At 45.2% G+C, this 12255-nt stretch overlaps 1 protein-coding gene across 1 annotated transcript in view; it reads right to left on the bottom strand.

Moving 5' to 3' along the window:
- Positions 1–4593, bottom strand: part of SLC67A1 (solute carrier family 67 member 1) — a 45052-nt gene extending 40459 nt beyond the window's left edge. Inside the window, exons 1-2 of the mRNA XM_075838063.1 lie at positions 4408–4593; positions 1836–1933 (exon numbers count right to left, since the gene is read on the bottom strand). Coding sequence (XP_075694178.1) covers positions 1836–1933; positions 4408–4518 — 209 coding nt within the window. The 5' untranslated portion in view covers positions 4519–4593. The remainder of the gene's footprint in view (positions 1–1835; positions 1934–4407) is intronic.
- Positions 4594–12255: the final 7662 nt, after the last annotated feature.

The following is a 12255-nucleotide window of genomic DNA, read 5'->3' as shown; positions in this document are numbered from 1 at the left end:
TAATTCCTTTGGGAAAAATCTGCAGTATTTATGCAACGTGTGAACTGACCCTAATGCTTGACTTTATGACTGCATCAGTTAATGTCTGTCTCAGGCATCGGTTGTACAGGGTAGGGGTCGTATAATCTGCAGCAATCATTCATAGAATTCTTTTGTTGTTACAATGTTTTTCTTTCGCTTGATGCCTGTAACAAGCTGAAACATTGTTGCAAAGTGACCGTGACATTATAAATGATTTACCTGTGTCCCGGGGATATGCTGAGGTCACTGACACCTTACATAAGACTCTCTGGGACAGAAGTGACTGACCTCATTACATCTCCGGACACTCAGCGCCCAATCTCTTTCCCGCCTCTGAATTATTTAATAAAGGACGTGGCCAAGAAAGAATCTGCCCCTCAGTCCAGTTATAATAGATGGAAATTAAATAAATAAGTAGGTTATTTGTATCTTCAAAAGCAGAGCTAGAGCCAAGATATGACTTTTTGACAGACCCCTTTAAATTCGCCAATTTTATTTAGAGCTTGCCCTTTCATCCTGATTGGGGGTGGTAATAAGTAGCTCAGCTCTGTCCTCACTAAGATCATCACATGAGTGGACAGGTCCCTGCCCCCCACAAAAGCACCATACTCCTCTCCTGACATACTCTGTGCTGCTGGGGATCCTGCTCCTTGCTTATTTTAATCTTCGTTTCTGACCTCCCACCTATCTCCAGTTGTCGTCCCCTCGCACCATTACCCTGTCACATGCAGCCCCTTTTCTGCTCACTGACATAATTGACTGAGTGGACAGATGGCAACCCCCACAAGATCAGCACAGTCCTCACCTGAAATACTCTGTGCTGGGTTCACACGGGGTCTTTTGCCGAGTTTTTTGACGCGGAAACCGCGTCGCAAAACTCGGCAGAAACGGCCCGAGAACGCCTCCCATTGATTTCAATGGGAGGCGTCGGCGTCTTTTTCCCGCGAGCAGTAAAACTGCCTCGCGGGAAAAAGAAGCGACATGCCCTATCTTCGGGCGCTTCCGCCTCCGACCTCCCATTGACTTCAATGGGAGGCAGGAGAAAGCGTATATCTCGCTGTTTTATGCCCGCGGCGCTCAATGGCCGCGGGCGAAAAACGGCGCGATAATTGCCGCGAAAATCAGCGTGCAGGGAGAGGAATATCTGCCTCAAAGTTCCAAACGGAATTTTGAGGCAGATATTCCTCCCCCAAAATACTCCGTGTGAACATAGCCTAAGGGATCTTGCTCCCTCTAGTATGTAAGACCTTATTCACGCGGCCATGTTCAGTCCGTGAGATACAGATTGTATGTCGGTTGCATTTCCTGGACGGGACATATTTCAGGGAGCCGCACTCCTAGCGTCATAGTAATGTAGGACGCCAGGAGTCCCTGCCTCCCCATGGGAATACTGTCCCGTACTGTACTGTAATCATGTTTTCAATACGAGACGGTAGTCCCGCGGTGAGGCAGTGACTTACAGTGTCATGGATGACTATGATGCTAGAAGTCCAGCTTTCTGAACATATGATCTGTATCTCACGGACTGAACATGACCATGTGAATAAGGCCTAACTCTCAGTCTGTGACCTTCAACTTGCCTCCATCCCCTCAATCCTGACTAACATCAACACATGAGTGGACAAGTCACTGCCTCACCCCCCAAGATCAGCACAATCATTTCCTGAAATACTCTGTGCTCCTTTCAGAACATTCAAAATTAGAATTGTGTTGGGTGACTGGGGGCATAAAATTAGATCTGTAACAGAATAACCATGCTTAGCCTGTGATAAAAATAAATAAAGCACATGAAAAAAAAAATTCAAATGATTTACCTGCCGAAAACAGGGCTTCCCACCAGCTGAAGGATGCCGAAGACAGTCTGCAAATATCCGAAACCAACCGTGTCCAAGCCGAGATTCCTAGCCAGATACTTTAGAAATGAAAGAAGGGATGTTACATAAAAATAGGTATAATAAAAAAACAATAGAAGCTTATCAGCGGGGGAAAGGGAGGAGTCACTTAGAGGGGAAGGGAGGAGTCACTCAGAGGGGAAGGGAGGAGTCACTCAGAGGGGAAGGGAGGAGTCACATACAGGGGAAAGGGAGGAGTCACATACAGGGGAAAGGGGGGAGTCACATACAGGGGAAAGGGGGGAGTCACATACAGGGGAAAGGGGGGAGTCACATACAGGGGAAGGGAGGAGTCACATACAGGGGAAGGGAGGAGTCACATACAGGGGAAGGGAGGAGTGACTTACAGGGGAAGGGAGCAGTCACTTACAGGGAAAGGGAGGGGTCACTAACAGGGAAAGGGAGGAGTCACTTACAGGTGATGGGAGGAGTTTCTTTCATGGGAAGGGAGGAGTTACTTACAGGGGAAGGGAGCAGCCACTTACAGTGGAAGGGAGGAGTCACATACAGGAGAAGGGAGGAATCACTTATAGGGGAAGGGAGGAGTCACTCACAGGGGAAGGGAGGAGTTACTTACAGGGGAAGGGAGGAGTCACTTACAGGGGAAGGGAGGCGTTACTTACAGGGGAAGCGAGGAGTTACAGGGGAAGGGAGGAGTCACCTACAGGGGAAGGGAGGAGTCACTTACAGGGAAGGGCAGAGTCACATACAGGGGAAGGGAGGAGTCACCAGCGCAATGACCAGAGAAAACACCCCATCTGTATACTGATTGACATTAGGTGAAAGTGATGGCATTGTGACATTTTATAATCCTGGTTGTATTAGCTACAAGGTGTAATCACTGTGAATGTGATTCCCTAGTATACTTCTATTACATACTTACCAACTTTTGAGGAGTAAAATCAGGGAGATTTACAGAAGTGATATATTCTTTTAACACATGCCCCGCCCAATTGTATAGGACACGCCCCAACTGCATGCATTTGAATCACAGGTAGTTTATACGATCCCCTTTGTCACCCCAAAATGAATGCAGACCCCAGACCAGACCCCTAAACAAATACAGACACAAACCAGACCCCTAAACAAATAGACCCCAGATCACTGCAGCTGCTGGTGGAGTCACTGTGTACTTACATAACATTACATATACTGTACTGATCCTGAGTTATAGCCTGTACTATACTCCAGAGTTGCACTCACTATTCTGCTGGTGGAGTCACTGTGTACATACATTACATTACTTATCCTGTACTGATCCTGAGTTACATCCTGTATTATACTCCAGAGCTGCACTCACTATTCTGCTGGTGGAGTCACTGTGTACATACATTACATTACTTATCCTGTACTGATCCTGAGTTACATCCTGTATTATACTCCAGAGCTACACTCACTATTCTGCTGGTGGAGTCACTGTGTACATACATTACATTAGTTATCCTGTACTGATCCTAAGTTACATCCTGTATTATACTCCAGAGCTGCACTCACTATTCTGCTGGTGGAGTCACTGTATACATACATTACATTACTTATCCTGAGTTATATCCTGTATTATACTCCAGAGCTGCACTCACTATTCTGCTGGTGGAGTCACTGTATACATACATTACATTACTTATCCTGTACTGATCCTGAGTTACATCCTGTATTATACTCCAGAGCTGCACTCACTATTCTGCTGGTGGAGTCACTGTATACATACATTACATTACTTATCCTGTACTGATCCTGAGTTACATCCTGTATTATACACCAGAGCTGCACTCACTATTCTGCTCGTGGAGTCACTGTGTACATTACTTATCCTGTACTGATCCTGAGTTACATCCTGTATTATACTTCAAAGCTGCACTCACTATTCTGCTGGTGGAGTCACTGTGTATATACATTACTTATCCTGTACTGATCCTGAGTAACAGCCTGTATTATACTCCAGAGCTGCACTCACTATTCTGCTGGTGGGGTCACTGTGTACATACATTACATTACTTATCCTTTACTAGTCTGGAGTTACATCCTGTATTATACTCCAGAGCTGCACTCACTATTCTGCTGGTGGAGCTACTGTGTACATACATTACATTACTTATCCTGTACTGATCCTGAGTAACAGCCTGTATTATACTACAGAGCTGCAGTCATAATTTTACATGTTTCTTTGGAAATAGTCAAAAAGCTTATTGAAACACACTGCTAACAGCTTAGCTGAGCTCCTATAATGCAGGAGGCAGTTAGATTTTCCTACAGAACATTACTGTACACTGCAATCACCAGAGCTCTACAGACATTGAGTCTACAAGGATTGCTAGAAAGGTTCAGCTCTGAAGCCTGCAGAATTGTGAATGCAGCTCTGTAGTAGAACACTGTCTGAAACTCAGGATCGGTATAACATAAGTAATGCAATGTATTAATGAAACTACTCAGCTTTGTATGTAGATGTTCAGCTATGCACCAGAAACAACCCACAGTCTCAGTCACCACCACTTACCGGTGTCACCGCAAACTGCATGAACAGACAGGAGACATCGATGGCAGTCAGTAGGTAGGTGACCCTGATGACTTGGTCCCTGTACTTGGAGGTCCCTGGATCAGCAGCCATTGTTGCCTGTATAATAGTGAAGCTTGTGACTTCTGAGAATACATCATCCACTCACTTTTCTAGTTTCTGTTTATTAGGTGCAGAGTCCAGAGCCGACTCCTCCTTCAATAAGAGTATTACAGGCACAGCGCAGCTCTTTAAGCCTTCCTTCCTTCCTGCTGCAGCTGTTTTTACGGTAAAAACTGCCTGTTGAGGGGGAGAAGCCGGGTATAGTAGGGTATATATACTATTGCAACCATATTTTTATTTCTCCATTTCATCTAGAATAAAATAAAACATTAAGCAACTTTGTAAATAGTCTTGGTTACAAATCTCCTACTGTTTTGTGTGTACAGCTTCTATGCAGACCTATGGGTCTCTATGGTAACAGACTACAAACAAAATCTATGTAGTCTGATCTTGCAATCAGGTGTCACTTCACGCCCTCTGTCCCCTCTTTGTGATAAATTACAGAGAGAAAAATAGGAGGCCGATGGAAGGGAGTAACACGTGGCGGCAGGATCAGACTACACAGGGTACACTCCCCAGATGGGGCTGTTTATGGGGACACTGTGGTTTTGTTAACCACTTGCTTACTATTCAACATCATCTTTAAATGGCCACTAAATATGGGCTCCTAAGGGCGCGCCGTTATAGGAGCAGAGCAATAAAAAAAATCGGAGTCGCCAGATCTGTTGCTTGATGGAAACTAATGTAGCCTGACAGAACCCATTGACTTTAATGAGTTACGTCGAGTTTCCATCACGATGTCCGTTATTTTTTTCTGTAAAAACTACGGAATTTGCGATGATTCGCAGATGTGAAAAGAGCTTTACTGTACAGCAGTGGTGATTGAGAATTCTTCAGAGGACAAACACGTTGTCTCTGGTCATGTGATTCCTCACGTAAGTAAAAGTGAAGGTGGAAGCACTGAAAAGGGATGAGCATCAACACCAGGGGGCGCTATAAAGGAAAAGTAAGTCAAATAATTTGATGCAGGAAAAGTTTTGTAATAGATGTGAATGTAAAACATAGTAATTATTACATGTTCTGTCATTCTTATTACTAATTGATTCATGTCATAACCCCTTTAAAGGGAATGTGTCGCTAGAAAATTATTTATTTTTTAGTTAAACAATTATTATTTAAGTGATTACACATTGTTTTAATTTTTTTCACAAGTCAGGAAATATTATAAATTAGATTCTAATTTATAACCTTTCCATGTGCTGACCACTAGAGGGAGCAGTTCCCAAAATTGCAGCATGGTCAATGTGGTAAAGGAACCTCATTGCTTTATGCTGCAAATTTGGGGTGGAAACACTCTCCTCTAGTGTCCTCACACTATCCCCCCTCCCTTATTCTGGCTAGTACAAGGAGAAGGAGGGGTTTGAATCTTCAACCCTCCTACACTGTGTGCCGCAATTTTCTGAGCGACTGCACAGTGTAGGAGGATTAGATACAGGGCTCAGCAGAGAGTATAACACAAACATAAATTACCTTCTCCTGCCGCCTCCACCGCCTCCGCTCCTATTCCTTGCACCTTCGCTTCCTTGAACATATGGCCAGAAGCCGCGTCCAGAAGTCGTCATCTTACTGTCCTGCCGTGGCTTCCGGTCCACATGAAAATGGCGCCGGATTTCGCTCTGCGAACGAGCTTCGTTTTGGTCTGTGTGGGAGCGGCGCATGCGCACACAGACGGCGTACGCTGCAGTGAATGGAACGGCTCCCGTTCGCATTCTCTATGGGGATGTATGTGCCGTATTCCATCTCTGTATGTGTCGTTAATCGACACATACAGAGATGAAAAAAAAATGGCAGCCCCCATAGAGAAGTAAAAGTAAGAGCAAAGTAAAAAGTAGAACATGAGAACACAAATAAATAACATTTATGTTAATATCATATTAAAAGCAATATGATCAAAAAAAAAAAAAATCACGACACCTTCCCTATAAGAGAGCTCAGATTAAATTTAAGTGAGGTGGCACTCACATTTAGGCACTGATTTAAAGGGGTATTCCCATCTCAAGCATTTATGGCATATTCATAAGACCCCAGTTGGTGGATTCCAGGCAGCCACATTGTCTCTACATTTCAGTGGAGAGGTGGCCACGCTTGAGAGATACCAAAAGGGCCGTGCAAGCAGCGACCACCAACCTCTCTGTTATACTGTATAGAGAATGTGGCAGCCAAGAATCAGTGAATGGAACCCATTCTCCCTATATTTATAGCATATTCTGGGATGGGAATACCCCTTTAAAGGAATCTTGTAAAATTGACAACTACTGAGCTATGATATTGGTAATCATTTTAAAAATGAAAGCTTCAAGGGGTTCAAAAATTTAGGCCTAAAAAAGAAAGTAGTTATATGAAAAAATAATTGTACTGTCACTTTAAATTGTCCTGTGCCTTTATCCCAATATAGCTGGCACAGGACAAGAGATGGCACTGACAGCGCAAATTTATGATGTCAGACACATTGATGCAGCTCGGCGCCTCTCCCAAAAAATTGATAACATGTCTACATTATATATGTGGAGGTTTTGGACAGGTGAGAACGTGGGATATCTCTCATCGTCTGGTCCCGGTATGTAGCGATATGATTGGAAGAATTTCCGCTGAGTCTTTAAAGGAATTTTCCAGTCTTTAAAAATGATGTGCAGATGGTTGACATGCAGTAAGATTAGTCATTTACTAACGTACTGTCTGTAGGTAAAATGTCTGTAAACCAGTCTGCCAAGTAGTCACACAAGCACGCTCCTGCTGTGTATCTCCTGCCTCTGCCGGTCGTATCGTTTTAAAAAAAGTAAAATATTATCGTTGACAGTAGCAGAGATTCCGCTGCACCGTTTCCTGTAGTTTTTTTTACTGCAGAGAATGGTGCGGATTTTGCTGCGTTTTTCTCAGTGATGGGAGATGGTGACGTCTCCTCTGAAAAGGCAGCAATTCAGTCCACCTTCCGCAGCAGGTATTGACTTGCTGAGGTATGAAAAATACGCACCGCGGGTCTATTTCTGGATGGAATTTTTACACAGCGTGTGGATGAGATTTGTTAAATCCCCCCCACTTTGCTGCTACTGTATTCTGCTGCGTATTTTCCGTCAACAATTCCGGACGGAAAATATGCAGCAATTCCGCTACGTGTGGACAAGCCCTAAATATGTCGGACCGACGATGGCCCCGCTCCTTCCCACCTTAGGCGGGATTCACACGACCGGGTCCCGCCCGAGCCCGAGTGTCGGCCGGTAAAATCGATTTGCATAAAGTTTTGCATCCGTTCCGGGTCGGGCAGATCTGGACAGTGACATCAGCGGCAACTCCTGAAGGGGAATTGGATGAAGCAGCCCCCACTACACTCCGAACCACCCGACAAAGACGACGACAACCCTGGCACACGCCTCAATCCCGCTTTCTTCAGCGGTGCTTGAGATGTGCTGAACGACTGTGGAGAAAATCGCATTTGGATGCAGATTTCCTCCATTACAAATTTATGCTCAAAACTTACAACTCTGCCCTTCACCGCGCCAAACAAGTCTACTTCACTTCTCTCATCTCCACACTATCTAATAATCCAAAACGCCTCTTTGATACTTTTCACTCCCTCCTTAGTCCTAAAGTGCAGACGCCAATCACAGATCTCAGTGCTGAAGACCTGGCCAATTATTTTAAAGTTAAAATTGACAACATCCGGCATGATATTATCTCCCAGTCCCCTAGTAACATCGATCCCCTTCCCCCCCGCACTCCCTCTTCTTCACTCTCAGCATTTGACCCAATAACTGAAGAAGAAGTCTCGAGGCTCCTCTCTTCTTCTCGTCCTACTACCTGCCCTAGTGATCCTGTCTCCTCACACCTCCTCCAGTCCCTCTCCTTAGCGGTCACTGGTCACCTGACTAAAATATTTAACCTCTCTCTTTCCTCTGGTATCTTTCCCTCCGCTTTTAAACATGCCATTATAAACCCATTATTGAAAAAACCAACACTTGACCCATCCAGCGCTGCCAACTACCGACCAGTCTCTAATCTGCCCTTCATCTCCAAACTCCTGGAACGCTTGGTCTACTCTCGCCTTATCCGCTATCTCTCTGCTAACTCCATTCTTGACCCCTTACAATCTGGTTTCCGCACTCTACACTCCACAGAAACTGCCCTTACTAAAGTCTCAAATGATCTCTTGGCGGCTAAATCGGACGGTAAATCCTCTCTCCTGATTCTTTTGGATCTCTCTGCAGCCTTTGACACTGTAGACCACAAACTCCTACTTAACATGCTCCACTCTATTGGCCTCAAGGACGCGGCTCTCTCTTGGTTTTCCTCCTATCTCTCTGACCGCTCATTCAGTGTGTCATTTGCTGGTTCCACCTCTTCTCCTCTTCCCCTTGATATCGGGGTTCCTCAGGGATCAGTCCTAGGTCCACTCCTCTTTTCTCTCTACACAGCTCCTATTGGACAAACCATCAGCAGATTTGGCTTCCAGTACCATCTCTACGCTGATGACACCCAATTATATACCTCTTCCCGTGACATCACCCCTGCTCTAATACAGAACACCAGTGATTGTCTGTCCGCTGTCTCTAACATCATGTCCTCTCTCTATCTGAAACTGAATCTTTCTAAAACTGAGCTCCTTGTGTTCCCACCATCTACTAACCTCCCTAAACCTGATGTCTCCATCTCTGTGTGTGGCACTATCATAACTTCTAAGCAGCACGCCCGCTGTCTCGGGGTTATTTTTGACTCAGATCTTTCCTTTACTCCTCACATACAATCACTTTCACGCTCCTGTCATTTTCACCTCAAAAACATCTCCAGAATCCGCTCTTTTCTTACGGAGGAAACTGCCAAAACTCTCATTGTTGCTCTGATTCACTCTCGTCTTGACTACTGTAACTCATTACTAGTCGGTCTTCCCCTCACTAAACTCTCCCCTCTCCAATCTATCCTCAATGCAGCAGCCAGGCTCATCTTTATGACCAACCGCTACACCAACGCCTCTAATCTGTGCCAGTCACTGCACTGGTTGCCCATCCCCTTCCGAATAAAATTCAAACTTATTACTCTCACCCACAAAGCTCTCCACAGTGCTGCACCTCCTTACATCTCCTCCCTCATCTCTGTCTACCACCCTACTCGGGCTCTACGTTCTGCCAACGACCTTAGATTAAAATCCTCCATAATCCGAACCTCCCACTACCGTCTCCAGGATTTCTCTCGTGCTGCACCCGTCCTCTGGAATGTGCTACCCCAGACAATCAGATTAATTCCCAATATCCACAGTTTTAAACGTGCCCTGAAAACACATCTATTTAGACAGGCCTATAACATTCCCTAATCTGACTCCTTTCCATGGCCCTCCATTTAGATTAGTCATCAGAATAAGATTCCCTCACACTCCTTCTCTTCATGTCCGTCATACACGGATAGTGGCTGGTGACCGGCTCATGCAGCTTTATGTTACCACCGCATGTGTATAAAAATGGCCGGACCATTGTGCAGAACAAACACTGTTACACTTTGTGTCTCCCTTATGTCCTCATAGATTGTAAGCTCTTGCGAGCAGGGTCCTCACTCCCCAGGTTTGAATTGTAAATGAACTTTGTCACTATGTAATGTCTGATATTGTTTGTTTCATGTCCCCTCTAAATTGTAAAGTGCTGCGTAATATGTTGGCGCTATATAAATAAAGATTATTATTATTATTATTATTATGTGTTCGGGGATTCCGCTTCAGGAGTTTCCCCTGATGTCACTGCCCAGATATGGACAGAGACATCAAGCGCTCTGTCCAGGAGCGGAATCCCTGAAAACACGGGGATTCCGCTCCTTCAATGAGCTAAAGTGCGGCTAGCATATAGTGGCGTCGCTACAGTAGTAGCAGCCGCAGCAGCTGCAGCTGCTAGCGGCGCCATCGAAGGTGTCGCCGGGCCAGGGCGCTTTTAAAACAAGCAGGGGAAGGGAGCCAGCGCAGCGCTCCCTCCACCTGCTGTACACCCCGGCCCTGCCACACTGTGTACAGCGATGCCATTCGTCCGAATGGCATAAACTCCTCCTCCTCACATGCACTCTGCGCTGTGAGGAGGAGGAGATAGAGCGCAAGCGACGGAAAACCCGGCCATCACTCGGGACACATTCCGGTGATGGCCGTGTATTACCCGGCCCCATAGACTTCTATGGGAGCCGGGCGGCCGGGCACCCGGCCGAAAATAGAGCATGTCCTATTTTTTGACGGCCGGTTTTCCCGGCCGTCAAAAAATCGGTCGTGTGAATAGCACCATTAGGGGTCTATTATTCCTAATGCAGCCGGGTGCCGGCCGATTTATGAACGGTCGGCACCCGGCCGGGAAACCCTGTCATGTGAATGAGGCCTAAGCCCACCCACTTTTCTTGCTACTTAAAAAAAAATGAAAATTTGTGACTTTTCTACGCCGGTGGCGTAAACCGTTTAGTGAATTCCTGCCAGTGATCAATTACAGCACTACCTTACACCTTGTAATAGAGGGGCATGCAGGCTGCTGTAAATATAGGCAATGTCTGTGAGACAGAAGAGGAATCATGGGAATTGTAGTCTTTTACAGGGTAATTCCGCCCTAGCAAAATGAAAACAACAGTAATGCACAACATAATGAAAATGAAAAATAATTATTTCTGGGCTGTGGTGGCATCATCTGGTGGGCATTCTGTCACAAAGGTCATTTTCTGCATTTTTCATAAGCTTGGAGGACCCCTTTAAAGTTAATTGCATATTATTACATCATTACATTCATAGTTAATAAGATTGAAAAAAGACACCAGAAGTCCAACCAATAATCCTACTATGTTGATCCAGAGGAAGGCAAAAAAAAAAAAAAAAAACACAAGGTGGAGGCCAATTGCCTCAATAAGTAAAAAAATTCCTCCCCCGACTCTGAATATTCCAATCAGAATAAATTCACTCATTATAGAGAATTGTAAATATCTGATGGCGGTTTTATACACAATGTATCACATGTCCTGTATACACATTGATGAGACACAGTATTTATTGTATGTTCTGCACACACAGATGTTACCTGTGCTTATTGTAGATACGTCATTGTTCACATTGATCATGGATGCTGTTTATATTTGTCACATTGTTCCCCCCTCCCCCACCAGTGCAGGTGGGAATTTGCATAACGGCAGATAAACTTTTACATGGTTTTTCGATGCTGCTTTTCTTTGGACCATGTAGTGTTTTTCGTTACGATATGTGTGCCGCGCTCCTGCTACAACTGTCAGGATGGCAGAAAAGTCAGATTCTTGGAGTTAAAGTGCGACTCCAGGAAAAAGGACCAGGACTGTCTAATGGAGAATACACATCGGAAGCGCGCATGTGCGGTCTCTGCTGTGAAAATAGCGGAGATGTGCACATGCGCGCTACCAGACATGAAAGAAGAGAGTCGGCTATGATACGTCACCTCTTCTAGAGGCAGCTGAAGCCTGTGCTGACCATGACAACTTGACAACCAAGAAGCACTGGCATGACCCCCCCTTCCGGCAGGCAGCATAGGTAATGCTGCAACTGCCAACCACTGCAGTGGGCATTTTCTATGTTGGCTGCCAAGTGGTTCATGCCAGTGCTGATCTATTGTCATGTTGTCATGGGCCGGACGTTGTCTGCAAGAACAGGTATAGGTGAGTTTCTGAACATCTGGTCCGGGTTCTATATTATTTTAGGGGGTCTGTATTAGTTGAGGGGTCTGGAGTCTTTGTTTATGGTGTATGGGGTCTGTATTTATT

The sequence above is a fragment of the Rhinoderma darwinii genome, chromosome 9 (assembly GCF_050947455.1).
Source record: "Rhinoderma darwinii isolate aRhiDar2 chromosome 9, aRhiDar2.hap1, whole genome shotgun sequence".
Classification (NCBI taxonomy): Eukaryota; Metazoa; Chordata; class Amphibia; order Anura; family Rhinodermatidae; genus Rhinoderma; species Rhinoderma darwinii.
This window is presented reverse-complemented; position numbering and strand designations above follow the sequence as displayed.